This window comes from Bemisia tabaci, chromosome 10 (genome assembly GCF_918797505.1).
Source record: "Bemisia tabaci chromosome 10, PGI_BMITA_v3".
Classification (NCBI taxonomy): Eukaryota; Metazoa; Arthropoda; class Insecta; order Hemiptera; family Aleyrodidae; genus Bemisia; species Bemisia tabaci.
Window position 1 is genome coordinate 40890075 of NC_092802.1, and position 15702 is coordinate 40905776.

Genomic DNA, 15702 nt, shown 5'->3' on the forward strand with positions numbered 1-15702 from the left:
GGGACCAAATTTTCCTCTGAGTTCTTTCCTCACCTATAAGTATATTTCAATAGCATCGTAGCTTACAAATTCTCGTGGAGATGGAAAAAGGTCCGATGTCAAAAATTTGTCTAAATTCATTTCATTGTCATCCATTTATCGAAAATTGTGGACAATTTCTTTGAAGGGAAAAACTCGAGTAATCCATACCCCCAGAGCCCCCTCCCTTTTCACTACACGTCTGCATTAGACCTATTAAAAATCAAAATGATTAAAAAATTCACCACTTCCCAAGTAGCAGAGGTTGCAACAACTTGCAACAAAATCGTTTGATTCTTGCAACTAATAGATTGATGTGCAGATTGCTTACTCTTTCCCCCGAAGGAGCTATCATTGTCGGAACTAGTTGCAATTAAGTTGAAACATGTTTCAACTTCAAAGTATTGCTGGTTGCCTATCTTTAGATTTTAAACAACTTCGGTGCAGCAATTTTGCAATCTCAGCAGGTTGCAACTTTGTCTTCCGATCAGATCGCCGAAAATCGGCACTTATCGACCAAAAGTTGACCGAAAGTTGCAATTTTGTTGCAACTAATACCAACATTGTTTCAACTTGTTGCAACTTTTACATTGAAAAATGCTACTTGGGTTGTTTTGTTTGGACCCGAACTACGGGCCTTGCGTTGCGGTAACACGACCTTGACCCACTTCCGTTTTTTCAAGGTTATGGACCCAGAGACCCCGAAAGGCGAACCCGTCAAACCCGAGGACGCCCCCAGGAAGGAAGAACCCGCCAAAGCCGCTGAGGTCACCCCCGTAGCCGCTTCTTCGGAGTCCAAACCGGAGAAACCAGCCGCCGACGCCCCTGAGTCCAAACCAGTCGTCCCACCCGTAGTCTCCGAAGTCGCCCCCACCCAGAAGGTCGACTCCCCCGTCGCAGCCGTCACCGAGGAGAGGAAGGAAACTGCCGCCGCCGCCGAAGTCACCCCCGCCCCCGAAGAGCCCAAGAAAGAGGAAGTCAAGAAAGAAGAAGCCAAAGAAGAGAAGAAACCCGAGATGGACTCCAAGCCCGTAGAAGAGAAGAAGGAAGAGAAGAAGGAAGAAAAGAAGGAGGAAAAGAAGGAAGAGAAGAAGGACGAGCCAAAGAAGGACGAGCCAAAGAAGGAAGAGAAGAAGGAAGAGAAGAAAGAGAAGAAAGAAGAGAAAGAAGACAAGAAAGACAAGAAGAAGGAGGAGTTCAAAGAGAAGGAGATGAAGAAAGAAGAGATGAAAGAAGAGAAGAAGAAGGCCTCCGACGCCGACGCCGCGCCCTCCCACTCGAGCTAAGAAACTTGTACATGCTTTTGAACACTCATGTACATAGTTTTACTCGTAACTGTACATTTTGATTTTCGGTGCCGCGTCTCCGTGGAAACGCCCGGGGAACGCCCGATTGGGCCTCGGGATCAGTCCAGTTCCAAAGTCCCGGTCCTCGGTCCCGTTCCCGGCTCGTTTCCGGGACGCTCGTTGAACTGAGAGTATACTATAAGATGGATCTGGACGTATACTGCGCGTATACCGTAGGCTCTTATAGCATAGTCTAGTTTGACCCCCCGCACGCCAGTTGTCTCTCTTCAAATGGACCGTTGAGCGCCTCAATCTTACCTGGGTGGCTCTACGATGGCGGCATCTCGAAATGCTCCTTCGAACCTCGAAGTATGCAACGAGCAATCCAATTCGCGCCTTCAATTTTCGGCGTTCGCAATCCGCAATGCGCCGAATTCGCCCCTTCGACGACGAGGGGTATGCAACCGTTTAGCCAGGCGTGAAATGTTGACCTATTTTTGACCGAATGCGAAAATATCTAGTCAGCACAAGGAATAACATCTAGAATTCTGTGGGGAAGTGTTCATTTCGAGATGTTCCCGCCATCGGTGGGTTGCTCATTGCTCAAAAATTTCTGAGGATACCGGACGGTGCCCTCGGCATGGCGTTCGCCTCGGTCCGTTTGAACTGAGAACGAAGGTGACTAGATTAAGGTGCATAGATGTGCGTTAGTCGAGGCTGTCTCGTCTCTTAATGTGTGAGATTGATTCATCAACGGAGATGAACTCATTCGCTCTTGAACATATTTTCGTCTCCTTCCCAGTTTACCAGTTGCATTTTATACACGAAAGAGAAGGTGTACATACGTGAGTCATTGCGTATTTTTCCCCCTCAATTCTATGAATTGAATATGTGATAAGGTAGTTGCTTTAATTGACATGGACGAGTCCGATTCCATCGTTTATCATTCGTCAGGAAGAAATTCTCAACGGGCACATTCCCTCAAAAATTAGTTTTATAATAGCTTTTCTTTCTTCTTTTGCCAAAAAAAAAATCAAAAAACGAAAAATGAAAAAAAAAAAATGTATAAAGTTGCTTCTCTAATTTAGTGTTTCTTGATAAGCAAGCAAAAACCCTGATTATCCTTGTTGTGCCATAAATACAAACCCCCGAGTCCATGGACTCATCTTCTTACTGCAGACATAGAACACTCCCACATAAATTTGCTAAGTTCCTTCTTTAAATATCTCATTAATGTGACTAGTTATTATTTATTTTATAATTAATATGTGTAAAGTAAATAAAAGGTCCTTTCACTCTGATGTTTATTTATACATTATTTATTTATTTTTTAATTCTGATATGTGATGAAAATAAATATGACTTTATTTATAAAATGAATCTTAATAAATTTTTACAAAAATGACTCGAATCCGAAACGTCAATTTCAATTCCTCCCGCCATTTTACTTTTTGCCCGCGGGGGAGGATAATGTGAAACATAGACAAATTTACCTAATATTTTAAGACTGCAAATTTACGCGGTTGACTATAGATCAATAAATTAAATTTCAATTAAACAAAAACAAAATATGTAACATTTTTGAGGTCAGATTTTCACAAACCGCACATGCATATACTAATGCAGCACTTACAATGAGTGTGAAAGTAGTCATCGTCAGGGCTACTGCAATGTGTGGAAGGTAATAATGTTTCAAAGTACGTGGGAATTTTTTATGTTTTTCCTTTGAAAATACATTGTATCAATGAAATATGAGTTAAATAAATTAGTAAAATTGAAGCATACTGTAAAATCCCACGTACATATACTTGGCAAACTTTTTTAGGGAAAGAACGAAGTTGAGATCATGCTATGACATGATATGACATGCCACGCCACTAACTTTTTGTTACACAAAACGATCAAATCGGTTTGATTTTGAGAAAATTTAAAAATTTCTGAGCTGACAAAGAAGTGTATAAGTTCTAAAGGTTCTAAGTCCATTGACGGAAGAACTAATTTTTCTAAGTTTGAGCAAAATGCCTAACTTCTTTCATTTCTCCCTGACTAAGAAATATTTTTTTTTCGCTTTATAAAAAAGCAGGCCTAGTGTTTCATCGATGTCTTCAGGAAAAATTGTTTGAATTTTAATTTTAAACAAAGGCGCACAGCCTTTTTTCGTGCGGCTGTCCTAGATCTGACCTTGCTACTAGATAATAAGCAACCACGGACCGCAAGTCAGTCAATCTACTTAAAAAAACTACGAGTCCACGTTCAGACTGCATTTTGAATAAGTAACCACTATTTCTGACCCATCGATAAAATCACCTATCTGCAGCGGGAAACTAACAACACATGTGTTGTTTCTAAAATGAGCCAGAATTAGTGGCTTAAAATGCAAAAAGAAATCCATTTGTGATTCAAAAATACGAAACCAGACGGCACGTATTGACGTATTTATGCTTAAAAGAACTATGTTACATGCAAACCCTATGCACATAGTTCCTTTCAGCAAGAATACGCCCATATGAGTGTCCGCTATCGAGGAAAAAATCAAACTGCATTCCGATGCTGTTATTTTTCATTTGCATAATTTTGCCTCTCTGGAATCCCGTTCATCTACTTTCCAGGCTCGGACGAACGGTTCCAAAAACCACCGTAAGAATAGGATTTATTTTCTCGAAATAAATCGTGACATCTCGGAGCGGTCGCCTGCTCGAAAATGATGGTCAACCTGGTTTTAATATGAGTTGGGACGTTGGCTTTGTTTTTTACCTTATTCATTTGAGGGAACAGCGCGAGAAAAAAGAATCATCGTCCTCACACAGAGACAAGAGACCCTCCACTAGTATCTTGGCCATGGTGGAAGCTTTTACTTTCGGGACTTCAGCATTCTACTGTTGAATTACCTACATGGTTGATGTTCAACAACGTGTTGGCAGTTTCGTTTTGCAAACAAGCCGAAAATGGCCGACGTTTGGGAAAGTTGTTTGGCTCATGACGTCATCCGAAGCTCATCATCGACCATGTAGGTAAGTCAACAGCCGAAACTAGGGTGATGACTGTTGCTCCCTAATAATTGTCCATAAGGAATTGTTGAAACCCCGAAAGTAAAAGCTTCCACCTGTCGCTAGGAGGCCAGTGGAGGGTCTCTTGTCTCTGTCCTTACAATGCTTGTGGTGGATCCAGGCCCTACCTACTTTCACGAGGTTACATTAATGATAACAACAATTCTTTCGGTTCTGATAAAAATGTAGCACTGTTATGATCGATGTAATGATCGATAGTTTCCCATTTGAAGCTATGCTAAAGAATAGATTATCGATTATATCGATTTTTATCGATCCTTTTCCATAGGTTTAAATGACAAATCCATCGATGAATCGCAAAACACGCCACGCCACTGGGTGAGATCTGGAAACCATCATGAGTTTTGCGAAAGCAACGATCCCATTTTTCTCGTGCTGTTTCTCAAATTAAGGGGGTAAAAAACGTGAGCAACGTCCTAACTCATTTTAAAACCAGGTTGACTATCGTCTTCAAAAAAATGTTCTTAATGCGAGATACCACGATTCGTGCAGTTAAAATGAATCCTATTCTTACGGCGGTTTTTGGAACCATTTCTCTGTAAACAATGGACGGCATCAAACAGGAAGAAATGAGACAATTCACTTGAAAAAAAAGAAAAAGAAATGAGTTGGGATATTTTTGAGCGTGACTTTCTGTACAATTTCTTTGGTGAAACAAATTATAAGTTGAGAGATGATATTTCGAATGTGAGAGTATGCGTTGAATATTATTATTGGAATTTAGTCTCGAGGAAGAATGAAACGTTGAACATATTTTCCTCGGTTCAATCTTGATGTAACTTTTGATAGTTACTTTCTTTTAAACTTGGTCCAAATTATTTTCTAATTCACTTGAAGAGGTGAGAGCTAGATATGGTGTAATAGCATCGCGATGTTCCTAGATTTTACGATTTTACTCAACAATGTATTCATTTACTCTAGAGAAGTTACGAAATCCCTCTTCGTTTTGAACGACAATTTGCATATTAAGATTTGACGAAAATTTGATGAACTTCATAATATTGCAATGCAATTTAACACTTCCGACTCTTTAATTTTCCCTAGGCTTCGAATATTGGGAAGTGATGCTATCAAACTTTCAAAGGTCGTTTAAAACGCTTCAGAAATTTAAATGTCTAGCAAAGATACCAATTTTTAAACATTTCAGAAATAAAGTAGGTCATTTGAGCTAATCACTTTACCTCAAACTGAAATGAGTTTGGCAGAAAGGAACAGGTCAAAATTGAAAAAAAAAAAAGATACAGAAAAAAATCCATTTTCAGTGATCTCCGGCTAGACTAATACATGCTTTCTCCGACTATAGATCTACTCAAAATCCTCGAGACATTTTTAGGACTCGAGAGGTCAACTTTAAAATTCCTTGAACTGATAATGAGTCTGATGGATGAAAGAACTAAGTTTGAAACGTCTTTTTCTACTTCATCTTAACGTATGTGTGATTCCTATGTGCTGAATTCATGTCAAGTATCCAAAAACATAAGATTACCTCGAAAAGTAATCAAACAAACATTTAATGATCGATCTTCTCAAAGTTACAATACTTGTAGATAACTGACTTCGAAACGACTTAGTTGTTTTTTCTTTGCTGCGTTAAAGTCACTGAGCATTGCTAGTTTCTGACAATATCATTCATACCTGAGCACACATCTGACAAATTTCCGAGAATTTCTTCGAATGGTGCTTAGCCCAAAAAGGAAAAAATGTTATTTAGGAGAAAATTCAAACGAAAAACAACGCGCAAAAAAGCATTTGATGGGCTCGGAGGACAAGGTGCATAAGTGCAGTCTTTGCCATTTCGAGAAATAAGTGTTTGAAATTCCGAAATTACATGGATCTTTGTGGCGGAAAAAAGTTCAAACTGACTTTTTGATGCTTAAAAATTGGAATTTGGGAGAGACTTTTTCACAGAGTATGAATTAGAACTGGTTTTACTTGAAATCATTGATACCTCAATTTTTTCAAAAACTACACTTATGCGTCTTGTTCTCCTGGACCCTCATTTGAAATTCAGAATATGTGCAAGTTTACAACAGAGCAGACAAGAAGAAAAAAGGTCTGCTCAAAAGACGCAATTTGGATGACGAATAACAAGCCACATACAGGTGGATGAAATCAAATCAACTGCTGACAGTGAATGAAATTGAAACCTTCGGTAAGTCCTTGTACATTTTTACTTCACTTACAGAGTTTCGAGTGTGATATTTAAGTAAAGCTACCTGTACCTTCGTTATTTTTCTCCAGCCGAACATTTTTTCTGCTGTTTTCTTCTGGTTTTTCCGCCGATTCGAGAAAAGTGTTATCGTGTGAATTGAATGTAGTACTCAATATCGATCGACCTACGAATATTTGATTTTACGAACCGCTGACTATCAGTTTTTCAGTGTAGAAGGGCGTTTCGTTCACATTTCTAGACCGCTATTATTTTCAGTTCAGTCAAGTCTGAAAGTTGGTTCACCGAATCGACCACCCACTGATTGTTTGACAAAATAATCAAACACAAAATACAGAAAAATGAAATCTTTGATAAGCTGATAAATTTTATGACAAAATGTACAAATTTCTTTTCAGAATTTTTAGAGAAAATCATGCAACCTCCATGATTTTTAATGTTATAAAAGAAGAAAATTCGAAATATAAGTACTTGGAATTAAAAGTTCGTCTCATCGAACCAAACATTCATGGATTGTCTGAAACGTTTTTTTTTTTTTTTTTTTTTTTTTTTTTTTTAATATAAGAGAAACAATGATGATAACTTCATAAGTATAGGCTGATGATTTTCAGGACAAAATGCAAAAATTCCCTGACGATCAGTAATTTTCAGGAGGAGGAATTCCACGCAATTTCCATCATTTCTGGAGTCAAAAAGAAAAAATCCGAAACACGAAAGTAAAAACTTGTTGGTTCCACGAAAAACCTCCAACGATCAACTTAACTTCTTTACGTGATAACAACTGGGGTCAGGTCGCCACTCAATTTTGTGAGAAATACTACTGTGAAATCTACATCGAAACGTGTCGGACACTTTTTTTTACTACAAAATTGTTAAATCAGCAATTTCATTTTTTTTCTGCGTGCTTTATCGTGATCAGCTTTCTCACATAATCCGAGACATTTTCTACTTTTTACCTAATGAAAAAAAATTCCCTGTTCATTTCCGATCTTCCAAGTTGCTAAACACCGGTACATTAAGGTGATTCGTCAAGCTCAATTGACGTGGTCGAACTGGCATGCGATATATCGCATCGATTAGGTCAAAAATCTCGACAGATTTTGAAATTTTGGCAAAAAAGGACGACAGCCCCTGCGCATGAGCATAAAAAATCATTCTAAACCCAAAAATGTGCAAAATTCAGAAAATTGAAAGCAGAATAGTGTTCGGGTTGGGATAAAACCTCGCATTCGATTCAGCTATCGATTTCTATATCGAATGCGAGGTTTCTTCCCAAACACTATTCTGCTTTCATTTCTCTGAATTTTGCATTTTTGGGCTTAGAATGATTCTTTAGGCTCTTGCGCAGGGGCTAACGTCCTTTGTTTGGCTAAAAATTCAAAATCTGCCGAGATTTTTTAACTAATCATTGCGATATATCGCACGCCAGTTCGAGCACGTCACTTGAGCTTGACGAATCACCTTAACTAATCGTACTGTTTTGAAAATCCGAAACCTAAAAGTTCATTCATATTGAAAAACAGACGTTCGGTTCGGTTTGCATGACCGAACCATCACTGAAAAAAAATTCTCGGCGTTTTTACCAAGGTCCGTTGGTACCTTTACCATCTCACTTTTTCCTACCAATTATTGGTAATTTTACCAAGACAGGCTGGTAAGCTTACCTAAAAACCGGTATTTTTACTGGTTTTTTCAGGTAAGAATACCACTTTTATTGGTAATCAATTCCCGGTAACTTTGCCATTTTATATCGGTAATTCTACCACAGTCGATAAAAAATATTGGCGTTTTTACCAAGGTCCGGTAAAACTACCGAGAAAGTTCAAAAATTTTACCTAGATTTCTCGGTAAAATTACCAATTCCATGAATGGTAATTTTACCAAGAAAAAACTGGGATCAAATAGAACCCTGAATTCTTGGTAATTTTACCCTTTTTTTAGTAAATACACCGAGATTTTTTTTTTCAGTGCATTTCTAAGAGCACGACTCCCGTTCCAGTCCCAGCTGCGCGAAGGATAACATGAACGTATTACCGTCAAACGGAACTATGTGCATTATGACGTGAGCCCTATTATGTACATATTCTTATGGGTCTCAGGGCTCATGTCCTAATGCACATAGTTCCGTTGGACAGAAATACGTGCATATGTAGTATGTACACGGTCGTGCGTTGCTGGCAGAGGTTCCCGATTAGGACCCTCCCTCATTGGACAGCTCGTTGATGGAGGATCCTGGATCTCTGGATGGGTTCCAAGACCGGGAGGGTCTTCTTATCAGCTTCCTCCTGTCTTGGGTCTTCGGACGCAGCTGCGCCGCCGCAGGGCTTCATTCGCGGAGAGGTCATTGTATTCTCCGCACCCCGGGTTGTCGGCTCATACTCGGAGTGAATAAGCAAAATGGATTTGGTTCGAATGGAGATGTTGCATGTGTGAGGAAATCGCGATATGACTGTTGATTCTTATGCACAAGTTTGCGAGAAACACGATGGTGCCACTGGTTTCCTCCGAATTCAACTCCCAAGCTCAAAAAAAGCTCTCAAGTTGAGGCCAAAATGGAAATGATATCCGAGAAAATGATATCTTGCCGCTTGGCAAGAACAACGTAACCCAGGGAAGACGTCATGTAGATCCGCGGGTTTTGCTCGGCACGGCCGCATAGTGGATCGAGTCAATGGAGATGTTTCATGTGTGAGGAATTTGCGATTTGACTATTGATTCTACTGTAAAAGTTCGCGAGGAACACAACGGTGCCACTGGTTTTCTCTGAAATCAACTCCCGAGCTCATAAAAAGCTCTCAAGTTGAGGCCAAAATGGAGGGGATATCCCTCGCTGTCCTGAATGTCCATCTCTACATCAAGACAAACTCTCCATGCAAAGATAGGGAGCAAATACATCGACACGGCTGCCACTTTATCTGGGGACTCTAAAATTGAAAACACGGCAACACTGCTTATGTATTTGCTCCCTATCTTCGCATGGAGAGTTTGTCTTGGTGTAGAGGTGGACTCTCAGGGTAGGGTGGGATATCCCCTCCATTTTGGCTTCACTTGAGAGCTTTTTTTGAGCTTGGGAGTTGATTTCAGAGAAAACCAGAGGCACCATCGTGTTTCTCGCGAACTTTTACATAAGAATCAACGGTCGAATCCCAATTTCCTCACACATGATTTTTTCCAAGGTATACAGATCAACAGAAATCAATACGAACAGGAACTTCAGATGTAAGGAAATAATGAGGAAGGAAAGATAAATTTCGTCGCTATCAATTAAACAGTTTATTACAGGAGATACTTTATGTATCGCAGTGGCGCGACTCTTAAAAAAAGTGTCTCTTACCTAATAAAAGAAGACGAAAAAAATTGGAGGACAAGGCTATGTTGGATAGAACTCCACAGAAATGTAAATTTAATTTTTTACGACACTTCCTCCAAAGATTCGACACTGAGGTCAGGTCAACAATATTCCGGATTCCTAAAGAAATTTCAGTTTTCATCGGCTTTTGAGTGCAGCAATGCGTACGAGAAAGCGTGCTGCTTCAAGATTAGGACGAGTGAGATCTGAATGAAGTGTAAAATTGAAGAAGAGTTTCCGTTTGTGTGTAGAATGAGTAGATTACATCTGCAATTGCAGAGAGTTGCACAAATTCATGTTACCTACACATACATGCAACACTTTCCGAGTTATGCCCTGCTAAAAGCTTTTCTATGAACATCGTCAGCTCGATATGTAATTAGATTGCTACAAAGCGATAAATGGGTTACATTTTGCAAAAAGGAATCAAGAGCATTTCAATGTTGCTAAGATCGTGAAACTTCTATTGTTTCGGGAGAGAATTGGCGTTTAGTGGTGCATTTTGATCGATCAGCGGGCTGATTATTGAAATTGATAGACAAAGCTATGGACAAAGAAGACAAAAAGGATATGTAGGGATCCTATTGGTGGAAGCGGGTGGTTGCGATGGACAAAGGACATAGGTAATAGACTAACTAACGGCAACCCACGGGAGACCCGATAGTTAGTCCATCACTTACCCCCTTACTCTATAAGAACCACCCATTTCAACCAATAGGATCACTCCATACTCCTTATGTCGTCTTTGTCTATAGCTTTGTCTATAAATTTCAATAATCGGCCCGCAGGCCCCTTGCGGACTGATTATTTAAATTGATGGACAAGGCGATAGACAAGGAAGTTAAAGGGAAAATGGAACGATCTTGTCGATTGAAACGGGTGGTTTTTATAAAGTCTGAGGGGGAAATGATAAACTAACTATATGGTCTTGCCGCGTGGATTACCTATAGACCTTTAGTTAGTCTATTGGTCATTTCCCTTGTCCATCGAAACCACCCGCTTCCACTAATAGGATCGCTCCACTTTCCATGGAAAAAGAGTACTGGGTAGTTGAATGATATGGACTTTTCCAATTAATGGAGATGTTGCATGTGTGAGGGATTTGCGATTTGACCAATGATTCTTATGTAAAAGTTCGCGAGAAACACGATGGTGCCACTGGTTTTCTCTAAAATCAACTCCCAAGCTCAAAAAAAGCTCTGAAGTTAAGGCCAAAATGGAGAGGATATCCCACGCTATCCTCAGAGTCCACCTCTATCATCAAAACAAACTCTCCATGCAAAGATAGGGAGAAAATACATTGACAGGGCTGCCACTTTATTTGGGGACTCCAAAACTGAAAACACGGCATCACTGCTATGTATTTGCTCCCTATCTTTGCATGGAGAGTTTGTTTTGATGTAGAGGTGGACTCTCAGGGTAGGGTGGGATATCCCCTCCATTTTGGCCTCACTTGAGAGCTTTTTTTGAGCTTGGGAGTTGATTTCAGCGAAACCAGTGGCACCATCGTGTTTCTCGCGAACTTTTACATAACAATCAACGGTCAAATCGCAAATCCCTCACACATGCAACATCTCCATTGTGACAATACCCAAATAAATTAGTTTACTGCCCCAAATGTTGCGGTATACTATCACACTTATGTCCGTATTATCGGACAAATTGGGGAAGTACCACAATTAAGCTCTAACATGTGTCAGGAATTTGCGATCCAGGCACTGGTTCCTATGCAAACTTTCGCGAGAAACACGATGGTGCCACTGGTTTTCTCTGAAATCAACTCCAAAGCTCAAAAAAAGCTCTCAAGTTGAGGCTGTAATGGAGGGGATATCCCACGCTACCCTGAGTGTCCATCTCTACATGAGTCAAACTCTTCATGCATGGATAGGTAGCAAATATACTAGTAGGGTTGCCGTGTTTTCAGTTCTTGAGTCTCCAAACAAAGTGGCAACCCCTGTCAATGTATTTGCTCCCTACATTTACATGAAGGGTTTGACTTGATATAGAGATGGACTCTCAGGGTAGGGTGGAATATCCCCTCCGTTACGGCTTCAACTTCGAGTGCTTTTCTGAGCTTTAGAGTTGGTTTCAGAGAAAACCAGTGGCACCATCGTGTTTCTCGCAAAATTTTACATGGGAAAAAGTACTTAAATCGCAAATTCCTGACACATGCAAGTACAGAGTGTATAGTTTTTTTTCATTTTGGGAAATCCTGATTTTTGACTGCTTAATCCTGATTTCATAATTTTTCCAAACCCTGATCAAATCCTGATTTTTTGCGGAGAAAAATTGGGGAAAAACTTGGCGAATATAACTACACAAAAATAGCTCGATAAAAAATCCGATCGGACGGACGACTTTTCTCAAATCCTGATTTTACGACCGATTTTTCCTCAAATCCTGATGAAATCGGGATTAAATCCTATTTTCCGCAAATCCTGAGGAAATCGGGGATTTGATTTTAAAAAACGACCGATTTATTCCCTCAAAGTCCTGATGAAATTGTCGCGGATTAAATCCTGATTGAACCTCCGACCCTGAAATCCTGTAAATCGGGAAAAGTCCCCCCTGAGTGCTAGACACCCAGCAAGAGCTTCATTTTAGGGTATGACTCCTGACACTTTTGTCCCGTGTCCCTTCTCTTCTTTGTCTATGGCTATGTCTATCAATATCAATAATCAGCCGGGAAAATCCGGCGCCCCCGGCCCTTATCCGGGCGTCCCGACGGATTGTAATTCATCGGCCGCCTGCCACCGAAGCTGCGCACTTGAAATTGAATTCGGTTCGGATACTGTTATTACAGCGTCGCACAGTGGCTCGAGTCGATCAGATAGGTCCAACACGACATTTTTTACTAAAACTGCAAGTTTTTATGTTTATTTCTTCACATTTTAAATTGTCAAGGGTTGCTTCTAGAAGCAAATTTCACGAGGAAACCAATGGAACCACTTTTGAGACCTCAAAGTTTCGAATGAACGGAGTTATACGCGTTCGAAGTTTCCACATTTTGTCCGGCCTCTCTTGTTGACTCGATCCACTGTGCGGCGCTCATCACCGCCTCCTCGCGGCTTTCAGCGGGGTTGCCGGGCCGGAAAAAAGAACTCGCCTCACTCCACGTGCGAAGGAGAAACGCCGTATGAACCTTCAGGCGTTGCCAAATTTCCTTCTGATAAAACAAGAAAATTTCCTGGTAAACTTATGAATATTTTCCTTCCAATTTTTCAGATAATTTCGTTCGCAATTTTACTTGAAGCTCGTGAAAATTTCAAGGAAAAATATTCATAACTTTCCTCAAAAATGAACACTTTATCGAAGGAAATTTGTTTGACAAAACAAGAAAATTTCCTGGTAAATTTGTGAATATTTTCCTTCCAATTTTTCAGATAATTTTGTTCGCAATTTTACTTGAAGCTCATGAAAATTTCAAGGAAAAATATTCATAACTTTCCTCAAAAATGAACATTTTATCGAAGGAAATTTGGCAACTCTCGAATGTTCATACGGCGTTCTTCCTTAGGACGGCAGTACTGCAGTGATAGCGAAGAGAGCAGTAAGTGCAAAAATAGTGTTTTGAGAAACCGGGCTCAGAAGCATCTCACCGGAAAATTTTATTGAAAGAAGCCTCCGTCCTTCCTCAAATTGGACGTAATTCTGCCACACGGAACTATGTGCATTATGACGTGAGCCCTGTTATGCACATAGTCTTATGGGTCTCAGGGCTCATGTCTTAATGCACATAGTTCCGTTTGATAGAAATACGTCCAATTATCACTACTCGTCCGAGAGACTCCTAGAAATCGTCCGGATGATTAAAAATCGACAGATTTTATTTCAATTACATAAAAAGGGTAATTTTCATTTTCATGCTAGGCTATTGATAGGCAAGACAGCCGTAAGTGCTATCTACTGCATGCTTTCGTGGTTACGTTTTGGACACACAACTAACACATTTTCAGGTTAGGAATTGGCAGAAGAGGGCGGCACTTTACTTGAAAGCACTGTTTTCATTGGTTCTCTGGAAGAATATTGTCACTTACTGCTGTCTTGCCTTAAACCTACGTCATTTTTAGCACACTTACGGTTACGGCTTCTCATATGTCTCGTTTTCGTGAAAATAAGATGAATTTTGCTGCTTTAGCTATTTCAGTGATTTCATCTAGAAGGGATTAGAGCAGCAGTGTCTAGAATATTTGATCAGGCTCATTCCCTGATGTTTCCCTGATTTTCTCTGATTATCAGGAGCTCATTCCTTGATGAGAAACCGAAGTTTTCTCCCACTTCCCCGGGATTCTCGGGGGGAAAAGAATATAATTCTCCAGAGTTCTATGTATGAATATCGATTTTAATTCATCCTTCAACCATTTCTTTGGCGCACATTCAAAATTTCAATGCCGATAGCGTTCCTGATGTTTATATTATCTGGTCAATGAAAGCTCCTCCATTCTTTTGATGATTTGAAGCTTCAAATGTGACATTCAAGAAGTCAATAACAGCGCTCGGTCAGATTAGACCGCCAAATTTGAAGACGAAATGATCCCTAAGCGGCAGAGATTCGCGGTTTTTGGAGCAGATTCCTGACGATTCCCTGATTTTCCCTGTAAATGTTCATTCCCTGAAGAATCCCGGTTTTTCTCGTTCTAGACGCCGTGTTTTTAGCGCACTTACGGCTTTCTCATCTATCTCGTTTTCGCGAAAATAAGATGAATTTTGCTGTTTTAGCTATTTCAGTAATTTCATCTTTAAGAGATTAGATGAATTGGATTGCATTTTGCAAAAAGGAACCACCAGCATTGAAATGTTGCTAAGATTGTGCAACTTCTTTTGTCTTGGAGGAAAAACCCGATTATCCATTAATAGTTTCTATTTTACTCGCTAAAAACTGTAAATTTACGACAAAAATTACCATCTAAATTTCATAGTTTTTCACGATTTCCGCAATTTTATTGCAAAGGATGAAGTTGCACAATCTTAGCATCATTGCGATGCTAGTGGTTCCTTTTTGCAAAATGCAATCCAATTGGACCGCGTTAAACAGAAAGGAACCAAGCCACATCAGCTACTGCCAAATTTAACCGGGCAGTTTAATTTTTCACATGAAAACGGTTATGCGGATTCTTGTGCAAATTTCTATGAATTTTTTCCATAATACAAAGCAAATGCCTTAAAATTTCTAAAGGAATCCGCACAAACGCTCTCTCGTTAAAAATCAAATTCCCCTGTTAAATTTGGCAATAGCTGATGCGGCTTGGTTCCTTTCTGTTTAACGCGGTCCAATTTTGAAGGAAACTGGATTTAGAAAATTTGACACTTGGCTATGATGGGAGTGTACTGTCGTAATAGCGAAGAGAGCCGTAAGTGCAAAAATGAAGTTTTGAGAAAACGGGCTCAGAAGCTTCTGACAAGATCATTTTATTGAAAGAAGCCTCCGTTCTTTATCAAATTGCCACTAATCGTCCGAGAGACTCCTAGAAATCGTATGGATGATTAAAAATCGACTGATTTTATTTCCATCACATAAAAAGGGTTTTTTTCATTTTTATGCTAGGTTATTGTTAGGCAAGACAGATGTAAGTGCTATCTTCTGCATGCTTTCGTGGTTGCGTTTTGGACGCACAACAAACACATTTTCAGGTTAGAAATTGGCAGAGGAGGGCGGCACTTTACTGGAAAGCACTGTTTTCATTGGCTCTCGTGCATCTACGGCTGTCTTGAAAAGAAACTGTGTCATTTTTTGTGCACTTACGGCTTTTACGTACGTCTCGTTTTCATTAAATTAGGATGAATTTTGCTGTTTTAGCTGTCTCAGTAATT

The 15702-nt window shown here is 39.8% G+C and overlaps 2 protein-coding genes across 7 annotated transcripts in view; one reads left to right on the plus strand and one right to left on the minus strand.

Annotated features, from left to right (window-relative positions):
• The window catches only part of LOC109031923 (uncharacterized), a 58486-nt gene extending 55777 nt beyond the window's left edge, over positions 1-2709 (plus strand). Inside the window, exon 4 of the mRNA XM_019043779.2 lies at positions 702-2709. Within this exon, the coding sequence (XP_018899324.2) occupies positions 702-1304 (603 nt within the window). The 3' untranslated portion in view covers positions 1305-2709. The remainder of the gene's footprint in view (positions 1-701) is intronic.
• Positions 1-15702, minus strand: part of LOC109031924 (serine/threonine-protein kinase S6KL) — a 238593-nt gene that overhangs the window by 201737 nt on the left and 21154 nt on the right. The window lies entirely within an intron of this gene.